Source organism: Amphiura filiformis, chromosome 5 (genome assembly GCF_039555335.1).
Source record: "Amphiura filiformis chromosome 5, Afil_fr2py, whole genome shotgun sequence".
Lineage (NCBI taxonomy): Eukaryota > Metazoa > Echinodermata > Ophiuroidea > Amphilepidida > Amphiuridae > Amphiura > Amphiura filiformis.
The window spans coordinates 27,988,914-28,008,893 of NC_092632.1; the positions used below are offsets into that span (position 1 = coordinate 27,988,914).

At 35.2% G+C, this 19,980-nt stretch overlaps 1 protein-coding gene across 1 annotated transcript in view; it reads right to left on the bottom strand.

Moving 5' to 3' along the window:
• LOC140152107 (uncharacterized) overlaps positions 1 to 19,740 on the bottom strand; it is a 29,607-nt gene extending 9,867 nt beyond the window's left edge. Inside the window, exons 1-6 of the mRNA XM_072174404.1 lie at positions 19,703 to 19,740; positions 18,984 to 19,095; positions 13,355 to 13,426; positions 8,958 to 9,028; positions 7,865 to 8,003; positions 7,021 to 7,090 (exon numbers count right to left, since the gene is read on the bottom strand). Coding sequence (XP_072030505.1) covers positions 7,021 to 7,090; positions 7,865 to 8,003; positions 8,958 to 9,028; positions 13,355 to 13,426; positions 18,984 to 19,095; positions 19,703 to 19,740 — 502 coding nt within the window. The remainder of the gene's footprint in view (positions 1 to 7,020; positions 7,091 to 7,864; positions 8,004 to 8,957; positions 9,029 to 13,354; positions 13,427 to 18,983; positions 19,096 to 19,702) is intronic.
• Between the last annotated feature and the right edge of the window lie 240 nt (positions 19,741 to 19,980).

Below are 19,980 nucleotides of genomic sequence, written 5' to 3' on the forward strand. Positions count from 1 at the left end.
ATAGACAGACAAAAACTCGCCATATGACAAATGGAATAGACTGAACTAATACTATTTTTCATATCATCCAACATGTTCTTGTGATAATTCTTAAAACCATTAGCCTCTGAAATCTTGAATTTTAAAGTTACACATTTCCAGTATTCACCTGTTTCTATAACTCTATTATTTTCAAGTGTAACATCTTTCTGCACATACATAACTTGGACAAATGACACACATTTATACTAATCTATACTAGTCTATAATAAGTTTTTAAATGTTGTTAGTATGGTTCGTGGATGACAAGAACTTAAGTTACATTACCGCCTTAATGTTACCCCCTCCACCCCCCCCCCAAGGAATTAAAGGAAAATTGGTTAATTATTTTTTCCTAATAAACAGTATTAAACACATATAATAGCAAGGCTCAAGTTAGTGGAATAGCACTGTTAGGTACAGCGTTGCCAAGCTTGTTTTGACTAGTTACGTTACAGAGAAAGTCGGACCATTTCTACATAGGTTTGCTGCTATGGTTCAAATAATATTCTCTTCTGGAGCTTTTTTTTGGTTGTTGTTTTTCTTTAGTTACAAATAGGGAGGAGATTTACAAATGAAGAGGGGAGGAAAGGAACATCCTATTTGAAGTTTCAAATTATTGAACTAATTGACCCCTTGGAAATTGATAACATAATATGAGAATCACAAGAAAAATTGACAAGCAAAAGAATATAAATAATGCTGCTGCACTGGTTAATCTGGCTAAAATGAATGAAAATAACTGAAAATTTAAGTATCTGATGTTAACTGTTACAAGCACAGGAAGAAACAATTTATACTACACAAAACATGGCTAAAATGAAGCTAAAAACAGATCATAGGAATAGGAAGATTCTTGTATATTTGTCAGGGAAAAAAACCCCAAAAGATGTAAAAGGTATAAAGCTAGACACTACATAAATCGAAAACAATAGAAAATGGTGAATGTTTAATGGGTATTTACTGCTTTGTATAGCATATTTTTGTGACTTCCTATTTAATTTGAGGCTGTGTCCTCTTTTTGGCTTTCATTGACATTTGAACCTTTATCCTGGCTTTTGTGAATCTTACAAATGGTCTTTCAGGTTGGTTGTACAGTTTCAGCCCATCATCTTTTTCAGAATCTTTTTTTTTTCTTCTACGTTTTTTTGTTGTCCAAATGAGTAAATCACCGAATTGGTAATAGCAATTGTATTACGAGTTATGAAGTGTATACTAATAACCGATTACCGAGAGCAGCAGTTTCATCCAGTGAAATGCTATCAGAAACTAGCCCTTGAGGTCAAGGGTGTTGTAGTCACAGCTTTGTACAGTGAGTCAGGTTTAGTCTTGAGCAGACAAATTACAGCAGGTTGTACAGTCATTTGTGTCTTGTGTATGTTGATGACTTCACAAATAGGTCGGGGAAAAATTCTAACCAATATTTTGTTGTTGTAAACCCACCCTTTGATTGTACTCATAATCGGCTCCTTCAAAATACCAGCTACCAATTTTTTTACAAAAAAACCTTAAATTATAAGCAATATTATTACACTGTTCTTGCTTGCTAACAGATTACACAATTTTAAAGCACACTTAATTTTCATATTTTAAATTTGCTTGTACACACACACACTTTCATTTATAAAGACCTGCAAATGAGGACCTACAATTCTTTCCTATTTAACCAAGGACCTGCACACACAAAGCTAGGCTATATAAATTGAGGACTACTGGACTTTTTACTATCCAACCATTACCAGACTTTACACCTGCAAACGAGACATGGTCTTATAATGCATTTGCACACTGTGTGCAATATTCTTGTAGGTATTGTTTGTTTAGCTTATAATTGGCAACAAATTAGACTCATAACATTGTGTATTGATATAGAATGGTGTGCACACAGCTGGGCGCAGCATTTACGCCAGTTATGTGTTGCACAATGCATGACTGTATGTGAATTTATGGAAGCAAAGTAACAAAAACCAAATCATTTTGCCAATTATAAGCTGAACAAACTATAGAGGGAACTGTGGATGTCCTCGGTTGCTGGGTGTCCTCTGTTACTCCTATTTTTGGTGCACATCCTTGTTTGGTGGTCTTTACAACACACACGCACACACCTGTAAGAAGTTTAGTTAAGAAGTGGATGTCATGCGCAGAGCATGATTGGTTCAATTAAGTCCATTTATTTGATGTACAGCAACCACGCTCTGCTCATCACAAGAACTCTGCACTCAGCATAGCACCTCTTATCTAAAACTTGTTCTTATAATACCCCATATGTGTAATTATTCTCTTACCCTAAAATTGTCGATGACCAACCCCTTCTGGCTGGGTGGGTGGATTGCCTGTCGGTGTGCACTCCTCCCTCCACCGACCTCCCAACAACACACCTAAGTTATTTTCGTTGCTGTTGTGTTAATTCAACTGATCATTGCATTGATCAACAGCACTTTAAAACAAACATGCCCATGCTATCACTCACACATCTAGGCACCCAGTAAATGACATGTTCTGAGCCTCTCATAAGTGGGGTCCTCTATTTCAATTATCTTGTATGTAATAATATTATACTAATCTACTGCTTAAAACCCCTCATCTAAATTGCTTAATTTAAGTATTCCTTAGGGCTGACTGTTTATGTTGCCAAAAGGGAAACCAAAATTATACCTGCATGTAAAATTGCTCAATTAAAATTTTCTGGCAGAGAAGAACGGCAGTTGTTTACATTTTGAGAAATGCAAAGCATAAACACAGAAGTGGTGTTCTGATTGGCTGATTCAATTGTCTGACAATCATAACAGACCGATAATCTCAAACTTTGGTTGGTGCTGAGCAGCACTCTTGAAGGGAACATAAAGCTCTGCATATGTCGCTCATTAACAGGGCGCTCGCATCAGTCCGAGCAAGAGATTGCAGTTCTTCTCTGAAACCTAGTGTAGGTATTAGACCAATTGTTGTCAAAACAAGACATTATGCACAATCACTTTGAATGACATGATTGGCCAATGTGATGCACATCTGACATGTATCAATTGCATCTGTTACTTGGGATTGAATGGTATCTGACATGCTCCCTAAATGTTAACCATTCATAGAATGCACATCTCTTAGCTTTTACTAAAATTTCCTAGCAATTTTGGTTAAACCAAGTCAGTATCTAGACCTTTTCAGAAGATGATTGAAATCAGCTCTGACATGTTGCAGTCTGACATGTTGCGGTAAACAAAAACACTAAAACCAATCACACACTGGTGACACAATGTACATTCGATGAGCAAGTGGCATAATACGATAGTTCACACCAATCATGTACTGCACCGCTCTTACTAAACGCAGCCTATTGAATGTGGTGTCCACTGCATGGTCGAACGTGTTAAAATTGCCAGAAATTGATTGTTTGAATGCTTCGATGGTGTGTTTTTCATGAAAGTCCTCCTGAAAGGGTCTATTGTTGACAAATCGTTCAATTCACTCTGGCCCATGTCTTTCTTGTAAGTTCCAAGTTTTAAGCAACGTTTTCTCAAGTTTTACAAATGCTCATAAAGGAACATATTGAACGGGGAACTAGTGAGAGGCTCAGTAAATATGCTACATGAATGATTGCTTCTACATGTTAGATCAAATCAGTTTACTTCTTACAATATGAAATCATGAAAATCCATGTTTAAATACAAGACATGCATCCTGTAAGTTCATCACATCACACCACACACACTTCTCTATGTTACAGCTCATGTGTATTATACAGATCATGTCAAAAGTGAATTACTTATGATACATCGCCAACTACACTTGTAACTCGCATGCCACTTCATCAGGGTTTTTTTTTTTTGAATGGATTCTTCATTGTTAATCATTTGATCATATCAGGCTTGCAAACAGTGCCACTATTACATGCTCATTCATTGTCATAAATTTATTTGATTTGGATCAGAATAACTCATTTTGTGCAAACCTATCTATCAAATATTGGTTCAGAAATACTTTTCTGTAACAGTATGTCACTGCAATTATATATATTGTTATTTGCTTCATTCAATTGAAACTTGCATGTTCATCAGGGTAAAAACATGCATTTATTATTTTGACAATTCCCGTCGTAGTGTGACATCAAAATCGATCGTTGCCACATCAACTGGTTCACACTCTCTGTGTTCGATCAAAATGATCACAACACAAAACAGGTGTGCAGACCAAGCGTTGAACCAGTAACCAACGTATGTATTCACAACAATGGCAAATTTGGACTTGGAAGCGTTACATTCAACAGCAGGTATTACCAAAGACACAAATTAGTTGTTGTTCCAAATTTGGCTTATATGTTTGACAGAAAACAAAATTTGAAATCCATTTTACATCAACATTACAGCTCAATGTGCTCAAACTCATTGCAATTCATTAAGACCCATTATTTGTTTATGTACGGAATCTTTGCAACTTGACGCAAAGGTGAAGTTGGGCCTAATTTCCCACAACTTACTGCTTGTTGTTGGCAATAAAGCAATTATTGTTATTGGGTGCTCACAAAAGGTAGAATATTCACAACAACTTCTATTTTGAATCATAAAAGGTGATTATGGTAATACAGCCCAGCTTTTTTACCAATTTGGAGTTTTGACAATGGCTAATGTCTAAATGTCTATTCCCAGTTACATTCAAATAACAGTAACTACTTTACAATTTTGCAAAATTGTATTATTACAACATTTTTTTAATTTGAAAAGGGGGGAACTATTTTCACTTTGAAATGCTACTAGTATCTACTTGAATATATTCATGAAAACCCTGATTATTAATATTACACCACTTGTGTATCTGATGCTGAAATGGTTTATACAGAAACATTTGGTTTAGTCCATCTTAGTGCACTAATGTGTGTAATATGTGTCTTTCTATGTTACGACAGCCATCAATAAATGAATTGTCTACATCCATTTGTTTCTACATACATACTATAGTCCATTTGGCTTCCTCTTTGTCACAGCTGTGTAGCGCATGTACAGATGCACCGCCTTTGATCACATGTGTAAACAAGCCAGTTTTTCAAGTCAACACACACAATTTGATGCTGCACCACAGGTGACGTCACTGCCTTTAGGAAGCCATATGGACTATTACTAAAGATCATGAAAACATAGAAGCATTGTTCCCTCCCCATAACAATGTAATGTAACAATCTTTGAGGGCTACTAATGTGTATCTCTTCTTTTAATAATAACAAAATAACATCTTGTCCACTCCCTATAAATTAGTTAAATCACAAGCACAAATGTGTAAGTATTTGAAATCTTTTTCTGTATGAAAAATCAGAATGAGATGAAAAATAAATCATGCTTGGCTTTAATCATGCTTATTAGCCATAAATCAGCACAGCAATTGGGTTTATAAAATACTTTTTTTGGGGGTTAGCATAATCAAATCAAGTGAAACCACCATTCAAATAATGCAAGATGACTGCTAGACCATAGCAGAAGTAGTAAGCATAATGACGGAATGGGTTAGTTTGAGAAATTTCTTGAAAGCAAACCACGCAAGAGAGTTAAGAACTAGAACAGTAAGAAAATATTCACAGCTAGGGGATAAAAGAGCTAGTTACTTGGAAAGAATCAGAATTGAGAGTAAAATAACATGGCACTGGCAGATCTGTAAGTTCAGTCAATGTCCGAGTCGGTCTATATCACAAGTGGGATCTCGGGCTTATGCATCTCAAGCTATGATATTATGATATTATCAAATGAGAGCATGGTCATGTCCATGTGTCAGGAAGACATTTCTTTTCTAACAAAGTACGCTTTAAAACAGCTTGTTTCTTCTTCAGTTTGGAAAGGAAAGCAAAGTTATTCAAGTTTGTTTGCAAAATATATATGGAATCTATGTAAGTCTAGATCTGCCAGTGGAAATAAAATCTGCACAAGGTAGAATATTCATTTAATTTAAAAAAAAATAGATGATAGACAAAGCAAAAGCAATAACAGAAAGAAAACAGAAAAGTACACAGTATGCATATGGATGGTGGTTTCTTGTGGATATCAATGTAGTTTGTTTTTTATCAAGGAGATAATGAAAAAATATTTCCCCGTAGTGAGACAAATTAATTTAAACGTTACAAAAGGTTGACATTTTCCATGAAGAAAGGTTGTTCAATTGCCAAATTTGGTACTACTAAAATCAATTATGTATCAACATGTTGCAGGGTCATTTGGCATGAAATTGAAGAGAAATTAGCAAAGCATGACACCCAAGCTGCCTTTCAATTATTTCATTAAAATAATTCCCTAAATTCATTTAGTCCCTTATCCAATTTTTATTCTTATCAGCCTTATCTTTATTCTTATTGCTACTTTCACTTACACATATTCCTTCTTCAGAAATTGAATGGTCAAAGCTGATACGTGTGCAAGGATACATAGACAAAATAAGACCAATGTTATGCAACTGTTTGCATAACTTTTACAAACCAGTTGCACACAACATAACTTGTCCGTTCAATTTCTAAAAAGAGAAAACCCAACTACAGGATTTTTACATTCATATAAATTTGTTTTTCAATATATTATTCAAAACTACCCTGGCCTATTATGGCTAGTTGACCCAATTCCCATTCTATGGTAGCAAAGCATCTACATACATACCTACATATCAAATGTGTGATGAAGTAGATTTTGCAATGCTTGCCTTCTTCCATTCTGACACACAGCAAGAAGTCACTATTATGGCTTGAAAATATTTTACATACATCAACTTTTCAAACCTCAACATCAATGCCTCACAAGAGGAGATTTTAATTTCCTGAATGTCAGCTACACATCCACCCAAAATAGCTCTTATATCAGTGTCTTCCAACTAGTATGTCATATAATTGCAAGTTTGCACAAACCCACTGGACACCAGCACATTTGAGTAACACACATATAATAAACAGCCTACAAAGCAGCTTTATATTGTTACAATATTTAGAGCATGAGGAGTCATGGGTCTGCATTTTGCTGGGGAACAACAAGAACGTGTACGTACCTTCAGCATTGTCAAGCTGGCTCTGCAGGGTCTTTACTGACCTCTCTGCAAATTCTGCCCTATTCTCTGCCTGCAAGGTGGTAAAGAAATTAATGAAAAGAAAACAGGTTGCATTGAGAAAACATCTGAGAAATAGTTGCTTGAATATGAAACAATTGAAGAAACTTGATGTTCTTACATTGTAGCAAACAAACACTGCACATGAACAAAATGCTTTTACAAACTGACATGGGATGGCCATTAGAATATTACTGTTCTGCAATTTATTTCTGAAAAAACATGGAAGTTGCCATTCCAAGAGAATGTTCAAATAAAGATAAGTACCCCAGATGAATTGCATTTGAAAATTAAGATTGGCAAGACATTCAAGTCAACTACACGCCGCTGCATATTTGGTTATTACAGCCCACATCTGTAAGTTCAACTTTGTACATATATTTTCCAGATAATCTACAGGGATGCTATGCTAGTGGCCTTAAATGACTTTGCAGGAAAAACCTGAAAATGCACAAATTTGGGCAATAAAACCTCAAAACAGGCTGAAAATAAAGAAAAGTGCATTTGTGGAGTAACTAAAAGCAGGAAATCGGGCAATTGCCTGAAAACTGGCATCCCTGAATCTAGTATAGATCTAGTAGTTTGCTACATTTGAAAGAGATGACCCGCTTTTCATTTGTACAAATAGCCCATGATTTGTTTCAATATTCTGTAACTCTGTAATAAAAGAGTATGGTATAGCAGTCTTACAGAAATGAATATATTTACTAGAACAAGGGTTTAATTAAAGAGGGTACGGGTCCAATTATGGTATACACTTTGTGAACGACAGCAAATCATGACTTACCTCGTGTTTCTGGTCTTCCAATTCACGGATTTTGTTTTCATAACTCTCCTCGTTCTCTGAGTATTTCTCCTCTCTTACTTCCAATGTCTTAAGGTTAACTGTGAGAGTCTTGACTTCCTCGTTCAAGCGGGTGTTCTCGCTGTTTTCAAAGAAAAGTAGCAATAACAAAGTAACTACATGTAGTCAGGGTAAGCTTTATTTGAGAAGACTGTAGATTCATCATACACACTACTTGGCTGTAGCAAGCATGACTTTGCATGCAGCTGTCCATGGATTGCTTGAGTAAATTTTCAAGGTTTGGGTTATACCCAGGGTAAAATCTAATCCAATTTATTGACTTCATTGATAGATATTAACAGCCTATTTTTAAAAAGAGTCAGGCAAATTACCTGGAAAATGTTCATTTTTATGTCAATTTAATTGAGTAAATATTGCTTTTATGAGGGGAGATTAGTGATCTTCTCATCCAGCAGTGAATCCTATTAACTTCCAATTTATTTTCTTCATTGATAAATATCAACAGCCAATTTAAAAGCCAGGCAAATATACCTTTTTATGTCAATTTAATTGAGTAACATTACCTTTATGAATGGATTACTCGGATTTGTGACATTCTTGTCTAGATAGGGGATTAATTGCATCATATCCTACAATGTATACTCATCCATGACTGAGCTTTATATGCATGTGGTGCTCACATTATCCCGATTATGCAGACTAATACACACACAGGTCCTACATTTATATGATAGAAATTTCCATTGCATGATGGGATAACATCTGGGATCTAGATATTTTAATAAAGTAGGATGGCTTGTACTTCTAGCAATGATAGTTTTTGGCAGCAAAGTGTTACTGAATGAAAATAAAGTTTTCTTGTTCATTAGCAAAATCATATTTATTGAGCATGACTCGGCCTCCCAAGTTATTAATTATTCTAATTTCTATTTAAAGTATTAGTATTGTCGTATGATATGTCAGAAGGATGGTGCAGGTATAACCACTATTTTTTATATGAAAAATCTAGATCTTACAATTCATTTTACATAATTTTATATCACTTTGTACCATTTGACCATTATAATACACTTACGTTTCAAGGATACGTATCCGGTCTTCACATCTTTCCAGCTCACTCTCAGCAACTTGCAATTTACGGTTAGCCTGAGATACAAATCATTGCAATAAGCATGTGTGAAAAATCACATTAAATTAGGTACTAATCAAGGTTTATAAACATGTGTGATTCAAAAACAGCACTGTTAATACAAAACTTTGTTTATTTTGCCAATATTTATTTTGCTCATCAAAAATTACGGTATTGGTGGTCAGTGCAAGTACAAACACAAAGTATTGTAACTACCAGTAACAAAAATATCTAAATAAGATCAAATCATTTCAACAGTTTTTGATAATACCTCCCATCTTCTGTTTAAAGCAAACAGGACAGATCAAAAGATTGATAAGTCTTATAAATGAAAGTTTCTTAAAAATAAGTTGAAAATATGACACAATTTGATCAAATTAGACTTAAGTTGGCAATAATGAAATAGGCAAAAATAAGGAGCAAAAGTCAATATAAAACATACAAAATGTCCAACTTTGGTCAGCATGAATCCGATCATGCCACAAACGTAGATTAAATTTGTTGTACACTCATAAGAATGTTACTGTTATTTTTGCCCTAGACACTTTTTTGACCAGCTTCTTTTGGTACATGAAGAGAATAACCTTTAAATTCAATTTGAATCATCAAAATCACAATTTCGTTCTGAATCCATTCACAAAAATTTAATCAAATCTACTTAGGCAAGGTTTCCCTTTAGATACAAATGCAATTACCTCAGGCGGAAGGATCGGACCCAGTATCCTGGACTATAAGGCTTCATAAGTCTGACCAGAGTCAAACCCAAAACTACCTTTCTGGACTAGTACCATCACATGTAATGCAAGGAAATACCAGGTTTGAATAATCCCACTTGAAGTATTGAATGATTGATTATGTCAAACCATTCAGCCAAGTATGAGTGATAAAACCTGAAAGTAACTCTTAAATCCCTGTAATTCGGACAATAGTATTTCATGCACCAATTATTGGGTTGACTGTGGTTCTGTCACTATTTTTGCTCCTCATACGGAAACATTTTCTCGTTGTGAGTATCGAGGATAGCAGTGACATTATTGTTAAATCTGACTGAAGATTTTGACCAGTCATTCTCAAGTTTAGGGATTAAAATCATTGCGTCTGAGCCAAAGCTTTCCTTATCTTAAGAGGAACCCTGCCTTATTCAAGAAGCAACGTGCATCTTAACTACAGCAACACAAAAAAAGAATTGAATCCGAGGAGGCAGGCCCTGTATAACCCCATGAATACTGCCATGAGTATTGTATCATAATGGATGTCACAGATCAGCATCAATGCTAGTGAACAACCCGCATTTTCTGGGCAAATGCAGATGTTAAACAATTTCTAGCATCATAGAAAGCATGAAGGCTAAACACAGGTTTGCACATGTAACCTGTGACATGTTCTTGGCAAAATTGTATCACACACAAAACAAACTTTCAGCACAAACTTCAGTTTGTTGGATACTATAATGAAAGACAGAGATAAAAATACTAGTTCGCGTCTGAAATTCTGACAACTAGACAGAAAATGCTGTACTGCGCAAGTCCGCAACTAATCACGGTGCACCTTTGCTCTGACGTCAGATGCGAATTAGTCTTTTTATCTGTCTTTCATTATATCTGAAGGTACACTTTTTTCACTTCAAGAGTCGCATATGACAATGAAGTCTGCCTGCCTCCTCACCCCCCCAACCTTCAACAATTATATTTCATTGTGCAGACAGTACAAACACACATACATCATTCCTTTTGAAGCAAACAACACTTACCTTTTCATGGCTTTTATATATAGATTACAACATTTAATCCAGAATTATTTTTCCACTTCCCAAGCATTCTGGGTTGGTCCTTCATGTAAGAAATCCCCAAAACTAGTCTGGTGTAAAAACTTCATTGAGGGATTATAAGCTTTATTCCATATAATCCCTTAATTAAGTCTTTACCACAGTCTAGCTCTGCATGTCTTACATGAAGGAAACACCCACCATTTGCACCATTAATCTAACTACACCATTAGTATTACCAGGAGTTGCTCACCTTGGTAGGAATGCAACCTGATTTCTTGGAACCCACACACCATGTGACCTGTGTCCGATAATGTCACATGCACTACCTCATTCCTGGGTAGTCTCAATATTTTGTTTGCACTTTTTAAGCTCTTTTACTTTCTTGGAAAATTCTTCCTCCAATTTCGGAAATGTAGAAAAAACACTTTTTCTACGGGCAGCCATTTCCCAAGACTTGCAGCCCTGACGTTTAGTGCAAATTCAAGTGAAACATCACTAACATTTAGTGCAAATTCAAGTGAAATTGTATACACATACCACTGGCTGTTACCAACATATCAAAATAGAGAGTACACATTACTACTTTTCCCATGTTATTATTCTTCAACCAACTTCTTGCTTAAAATAATATTAAGTAATACACCGCTAAAATGTCCAGCTCTGCCCCTTGGAATTAAATACAGTTCCTTGATTTAGAGCATTGTTTCTAACACAAAGTTTCAGTTACAAAGTGGTCTAAAAATTCTGGTATTTATAATGATAGCTCAAAAGTAGCACAGAAAGTTGGTTAAATGCAATTTTCTTACTTGAAGAAGTCACATCATTGAGGGAAGACTGGAAAACATAGCTCACATTCCATTGGCAATGATGTCATCTCAAATGAGACTTGACTCTTTTATGTTGCCTCTTACTTATAAGGAGGTCGCATGGCTAATGATATGCACAAATACTGTAAAGCAGGAAATGTTCGCGCCCATGAAACTTTCACAAATTTTGCGAGTCCAGTTGATTTGTGAAATTTTCATGCATTTGAGTAATTTTTCTTCCTATAGCCCTTTAATGAAATGTACAAATTCGCGAAAAATTTCATGACGCAGAATCATGGGCTCTCTCGACAATGCAAAATTTTAATGCTGCGAAAATATGCTTTTAGAGTATTTGTTTAGATTGAGGTAAATTTATCACAACAAAACACTAATGTTTGCTGTAGGTATTTGCTGCATAGCTGCTTGGCACTTCCTATCTTATATGTGCACCTAGTGAACTCAATCTGCTATTCACTAATAAACAGCACCTCCTCTTTTGAGATGTGCACTACATGAAAAGTGCAATCAGTACCATGCAGAAAAGAAAATAATACTAATAAATAGAGCCTTCCTAGTCTGAATAAAATATTTGAGACAATCATGGGACAAATAATCCTGTTCCTTCCTTTCTTTTTGAGCTGTAATTAACGAACTGAAAATTCTTAAAATACAGAATTTTGGCATTTTCATATTGAGGCAGAGCTGTTTCATATGAAAGTTCCCCCACCCAGCAACAATTTACTAATTACAACACAAGCAACAAAATGCACATTACTTAACTGTCAAAAATTGAATGGACCAAAAAATGCAATTGCTGTTATGGAGATTTGGATGCCAAGTTTTGTACAATGTTCCTCGAGACCTTCCTGGTTAACACTTTTGTACAGCAAATTTGTCTATATGTCCACTCTATTTCTGATGCATAGTACACTACCTGATTCCTATTGCTGCTACCCCGGCTACTTAGTGGCTACTCAAAAGAGTACCAGTGCAGCACTAGTCCAGTACCAGAGTGTGTACAGAAACCGATGTGTATACGCTAGAGTACCCATATGGGTACCCTTGAGTACCAATGAAGTAGCTGACAGCAGTGTACCTCTGGGGGTGGGAGCAATAGGAATCTGGTAGTGTACCTACACAAACACCCCTCAAAAAGAATGAACCCACTTGTTGGACTTTTCCTCATGCATCACAAAATTAAATAGAAACAATGAACAGTTATGTATGCAGAATTTTGACACTTAATTGTTGATACCTCATTATGAAAAAAAACCAGAGGGTTCAAAATTAAGTATCTTGAACATTTTGATCTAAATGTTTTGTAAACATAATGGGATACAAACTGTACCAAACAGAATTCTGCATACCTCAACATTCATCGTATTGTTTCAAATTATGTACAGCCAACTCAAACAAGTGTCACCTTTCCTTTTGTGTGTGTTTCATTTACTCACATAAAGCACTTACCCAATACTGGTCACATTTGCACATCCAAATAATCAAGATACAATAATACTAGCAAGATACACCACATGCTTTGAAAGAAACCTTTTTTATTATGTTACCTGCACTCGTTCACGGTCATTTTCTTCTGCAAGCTCCCTCGCTTTTTTCAATGCAACCTCTAAACCTGTTATCTGTTGGTTTTTCCAAGTTTAGTCAGCAGTGAACGGCAAAAATCACACACGGAAAATATAAAAAAGACACACCATGCTAGTTAGTAATATTCTACTCTATTAAATAGTATTCAACTTAACCTGGGTTTATACCTCATCAAATTTGCGATCAGAGTCCTCTGATTGTTGCTTGGCATCTCGCAGTTGTGTCTCCAACTCATTGATCTGTTGTGGTGGTGTAGTTGGCAGAAGACGGCAAATGAGAGCAGCAGGTATGGTGAAGGCCGGGGCAGGCCAATTGGCGTTAAGATGGGTGATGAGTTTGCGCAGGATAGTTCACCACGTGGATTGATGGTGCCCGCCAACCCGCAAAAAGGTGATGAGATTGGTCATAGCAATTGCAGCAAAACGGAAAAACAAAAACACGAGAGAAAAAGAAGACCAAGAAAAGAAAAGCAAAAGAATACAAAGCAAAATGGTGAAGAAAAGCAAGATGAAAAAGCAAAAAAACAAAACAAAACCAAAACAAAATGATACCGATCTAAAAGTATTAATGTTTTCACTACCTGATATCTGCCTATAGGTTAAAGTATTGAATACTACACTCTGAAACCAACACTCTAAATACTGCAATAATTTAGTATTTTTATTTATCAATTTTAAAAACCTCAAACTTTTGAATGAACAATTTGTTTTTAGTGTATTTAGTATGTTAATGCTGTGAACATTCTTTCTTCAATTCCACATTTTGGGAATTTATAAAACCCCATGGTATTAATAATGAAAACGTCAAGTTTGGCTTTAAAAACAAGAACTATCAAAACATTTGATCTAAATAAATCCTACCTGAAAAAAAAAACACCCAAGAAATCTTAAGTTTTAACCACAGAGCAAAGCAAGCTCAAACGTTTTTAGCAGATAGCAAAATAATAAATGCATAAAAAGCAAAATTATAAAAGGTGTCAAGAAACTTAACTGTTAGCTCAAGAAGGAAGTGAAATAAAATAGACGCAAAATGTGAAATTATAAAAACGAAAAAGAACTATGCCGCATGGCAAAGGCTACGCTTTTTTATGTTCTTCATAAACTGCTAGCTAGGCGAGTGAGATGTACAGACAGCATGCAACAATCATCGGAAATCTTCACACCATGTACCATGTACTGTGGAGCTACATGTATGCTATTTCATGTGAAACACAGTAATCACCGGGCATGTAGACTATATATGGCCAGTATATATCCCGATATCTTGGGTGCATATTTGCCATCACAGGCAAACATGGAAGAACCAGAGTTTGTCACGCATGGGCAAAAATTCGCACCAAAATGTCAGCCTATATCCTCGCCCAAGTGAAACATGTACATGTAACAACAAGCGACCTAGGCTCGCGAATATTACAATATGACAAATGCAAGAACCTTTTACACATTACATATACATGCAATTAAAACCAAGATATAAGAAATTGTACTAGATCCTTACCTTAATTTTTTGCTTTGTTTTTACTTTTTTTGTGTGTGTGTTCTCATAATTTGAGATCACTTGTGTACGTAAGCCAAATGTACACATTGCTTTGATGGCTCAGTGGCTAAAAGAAGTATCACCATTAGCTGCCGGGTGTATGATTGCCTGTGATGGGCATGAGCTCACTCATGGCATGCACCATGCAATACAATCATACATAACAGGTAACCGACTGGAGATACATCTCTCTGCCGCAGAGCCATGGACTCCAGTATGTGAGCAAAGTCGGGTATGTCTTTGTAATCAACACATCTCCACTTTACGAGTAGATGTCATCAATCAATTGATTGTAATCAATGAATTGATAGAAATCACTAGTAAATCAGTAATGACAAACCATGGACAGGGTGCTTGTACCTTAATACTTATCAGTTATTCCAGTTGAAAGCCATACACCCCACTATGAAACACATGACATTAATCTCTCAAACAGGGGAGTAAATTACAAATGGAACTGCCTATTCAGGTAGCACCATTTGAAATTCACACTCCCTGTGTTGAAGATTAAGGTCAAGTCTTCCATAAAGAGTATATGGATTTCAACTGGAAAAGCCCATTTTGTATCTGATCACCAATGGTAGGTAATTGCAGTTGGGCAGGATAAATTTCTTTGCCAGTAAAAATTGTCGATCAATGCAAGTTATATATATTGAAGGCTCATTGCAGTAGTGCATATCTCCATTAGCTCTCCTAGGTAATGTTGTGCATAAATGCAATCGTGCTAAATGCAATCAATCATGCTTATGAATAACATTAGCCAGGGGAGCTAATGTAGATTAGGCAGAGTTGCACTGAGCCCTCAATATTTTGTCCCAAAACTTTCTAGTTGGACTGTTAACTTTTCTTGATTACAACTGTAAGTTGACATGTGCTGATGTCAATGAACAACCTGATTTTACTCTTAAGGCAAAAACAAGCTGTTATTTTTATCATGGAATTGGGTGGATAGAGAGAGCCATTATGGTCAGCTGTGAACTTGTCATGATGTGTTTTGGACTTGAACATCATCAAATCACAAATTTCGGTAAAGTCTGAAAGCCTTTGTGTTTACCCCTACATACACGTACATCATGCCTATGTGCACATTATTACTGCCAAGTGCAGCAAGTGTACACTGCAGAAACAGTGACCACTAAACATGCGTACATCAACGTGAGGTATGTAGGGGGTAAATAACAAAAGTTTTCCGCATTTAGAAAATTACCAAAAGGATCTTGTTTTTTCTTGTTCAATCATCCCTTTAAATTTGGATAATGTTAGCAAGCAACTTTCATCCCAACATAAACTTAACCTTATTTCCCCCTTGAAAATATAAAATGAAAACTCACATCCGAAAGGTTTTGTTAACCATGCTAGTATTAATTAGCAATTAAAAGACAGACAACAAGCTTATGCCCACTACACATTCAAAAGCACTTACCTACCACATTTTTATTTTTGTATTTTAACATTTGATTGAAAGGTTTTGCTACAAAATTGTTTTTTTTGAGTTTTGTGTGATGAAATTGAACATTTGTGAAGAGAAGATAACTGAAAATAGTTTGACATTGCAGAATGTCACTTCTGCAACAGAATTCAAATGAATGGAACAGGTATCCATTTTTCTTGGGTATTATTATTAACATTAGGTTATTCCACTTCCAGTTGAAATCTATATACCCCCTATGGAAGCCATTCATGTAACCCCATTTCAAAGTGTGCACTCCCTGTGTCGAAGGTTAAGGCCATGTCTTCCAAAGGGGTATATATATTTCAACTGGAATAGCCTAATTTCAAGTACATTAGTACAAAAACCAATGGATATTAAATCACATCAAGTACATTTTGTAGGAGGGTATGAATGGATCTAGTACATGAATCTAAGTAATGTATGGATGACAGAGAGCTTGAAGAAATCAAATCGTTTGCAGCCTAAAAGTGTGTCTAATCAATTGAGAGTGATATTGTAAGTGTTAAACCAAGCAGCGGTTTGTTTTGCTATATTAATTGCTTAGTTTCTATCTCAGTGGGTTAAAGTTAAAAACCCAAGCTCAAGGCACATGCCACACAAATTAATAAAGGTTTTCAGTTACTCAATATTAAGAAATGTGATTAATGCTGAATATGGCTGGCAAAAATTGTAAATAAAAAAAGCAACTGCAGCTGTGCATTGTAATTATTTCTTGCACCAATAACTCATGTATTCCTACACCATGTTAATAAACTTAATTCTGATTTGAAATCAATTTTTTTTTCTTCTTTTTACTGCATTAGATGCCCTACTGAAATGCTAAATTTGCTATCATGAATCCCACAAATTAAGAAAACAATGGTAATAAACACTACTTCCAACTGGAGTTAATTCAATCTCAAAACAATTTACTCTAGCAACTGTGATAACAAAAAATGTAGATAAACTGTGCAATATTAATTTTGATTTTTTTTTAAAGTTATGGTTCATATTAACAATTGTCTCACTAAATATGATTATCATCAATATTATTACTAGAAGCTGCATGTGATCCTGATCATTAAAAACTACAAAAGAGAGATGACAATGGACTACTAAAAATGATAACAAGGTGAAGGAAATCACAAAACAGGGTGCAACCTTTTTTTTACCCTAGACAACTGGAAGATGATAGTAAGACAAAGGGTAACAAACTTAATATATGAAACACCGTAATGAAAAGGAATTGTTTGGATCAGTCAAGTTACTGTTGTATTTTTGCATAAAACACTCAAGATCATTAAGAAGCCATTCTAGTCTCATGTATTGTTTGTTTATCATTAATTACCGCATTCATTCCACTAACCACCCAGGGTGCTGAAGTAAATTTTAGTGTGCACTGATTTTTCCCAATGTTTAGAACTATTAAACATGCATCATCTAGTGTTCAGTTGGGGCCCCACTAAATAGACAAGTGATAGGACAGATTAATGAACTTTTTTGACAACATGGTGACGGCAACCACCGACAAGAACAAGCATGAAAGCACACTACAAGGTGCCCAAAATCACCACTAAATTAGCATTTTGACTTCATGTATTCATGAAAATTCATGTATATTAAAAATCTTCTCATGAATGAAACTAACACTTTAAAATAGAAATTGTTCAGGACTTTTAGCCAAGAGTTTTAATATAGCATTTTTGTCCTGCTGAATGACCGTAACTTTACTCGGAAGGTAAACTTAATGATGACGCTTAATTGTGTGGCCTCTAAATTAAAATTTGTTTTGCAAGATGTTATATGGTGGATTAATGGAATGAATACAGTACTTCAAGAGTGTGCAAAATTACCACTTTAAGAACCAATTCAAATAACAGTAACTCTTGTGTCATTTTCCAATTCCTTTTCATTCCTTTGATTTGGAGTTGTTGGAAAACAAGCAATAAGTCCAATGTAACTCTTTATTCCCTTTTCCATATTGAGGGTCATGTGGCTAATTACTGTTTCAAAGAGAGTTTCAAGTTGCTATTATTTATAATTTCTCCACAAGAAATGCAAGTATAATATCCAGAATCCATCAAATGATAGTAAAAACAGGAAATATAATTTCTTTTTAAATCACTTGGAACATTTGTGTTCCTCATGAAGTGAGAAAGTAAATGTATTAATATCTAAGATGGCAAAACAATGTCAGAACTCCTTTCCCGTTTCAGATCCAATACATGCATTTTCATGGAGAGATTATAATACTGTAAAATCACTTAATTTTGTGGATACTTAATTTCACAGTCAAACAATCACAAGCATTTTTTGCAGGAACTTAATTTCACAAATCCAGGAAATCAATATCACATATAGACCAGTCAAAATATGGATATTTAAAACAATCACAAGCATTTTTTGCAGGAACTTAATTTCACAAATCCAGGAAATCAATATCACATATAGACCAGTCAAAATATGGATATTTAAAATTAGTAGTTGTGGGTTTCCCGTGAAATTAAATACCTCACAAAATCAAGCAATTTTACATTGTGCAAACAATGAAAACTAGTTGAAACTTCCTTTGAAACAACAATTCTCATTTTTATTCAAATACTTCCAGTTTGCAAACACCCAAAACAGATTTGTGCTCTTGAATTTTGTTTGTTTTTTGTATGTCTATTGAACCTAAAATTCCTTTTTTTAGAGTTACATGGTTCACTTGCTTTTCTGATACTAATATTTACTATACCTTATCATCATCAGATATGCTTCTATTCTCTAGAACTTTCCTTGTTCTGAAAGGTAAATATAAAACAACAAGTTGGGTTTAAAATATCTACCTTATCATCATCAGTGATGGTCCTAGTCTCAAGCACTTTCCTTGTTCTGAAAATGAGACAGATAATCACCAGGGTTATCAATTTCACACGAGTACTCAGACTGAATATTCTTCTCGCGAATTAAAGTATCTCAATATCAGTATTTAGGGGACAGGGGCTCTAATAAAGTAAGATCCATGCCAATAAAAATCATGTGGCTAGGTTTGATTTAATTCTATGTGAACTCGTCAGAGACACAGGTTTTTTCTCAAGAGATAAATATAGCATGTCAAAGGTCAACACAGAGATAAAAGATATTGTGCATCATATTCCTCACATATCACTCACACATTTCCACATATTTCTGGAGACAGGTAACTTGATCAGACAAATTGAGAATATTGTTGCTATGTAGATTCCTTCACTGAGCATTTCTCAACATCCTATGACCCATGGCAATTTGATGCTAAGATGAAAGCTACCCCAAGTGTCAAATTTCTGTGCACATACCGACTTGCTTTTCAATTTGACTTCTCACAACAAATTTCTAAATTTGCTCGCCTCACTCACCATTCTTGTTTTTTGTTCATACATGTACATAAATTGACATTTTGTTATGTACGCCACTGAACGAAATGGCATTCAAGCTGTCAGCGAGACTGGTATTGAAATACCGATGATTGAAAAATGATAATGAAAATCAGAAATTGTTTTTGCGCTTATCATGTCCATGTCATTACAGGTGCAGTATACCAATCTCAGTTTTCCTCACTGACATCTTGCGTACCTTTTCGGCAGGACCATCATAATGTTTCAATCTCTCATTCACAAACGAAACATTTCTCAGCACATCTCCACCTTTATGTTACTTATTTGACATTTCGCTTCTCTTCACATAATTTAATTACTTACAGGGGAGTTTGAAAATTTATTTTATTATTAAAATTTGACAGAAGAATATTCATTCTAGACTGCTGACAGTGACTGCATACGGCTGCCATGCTTGGCAGGTAGCAGT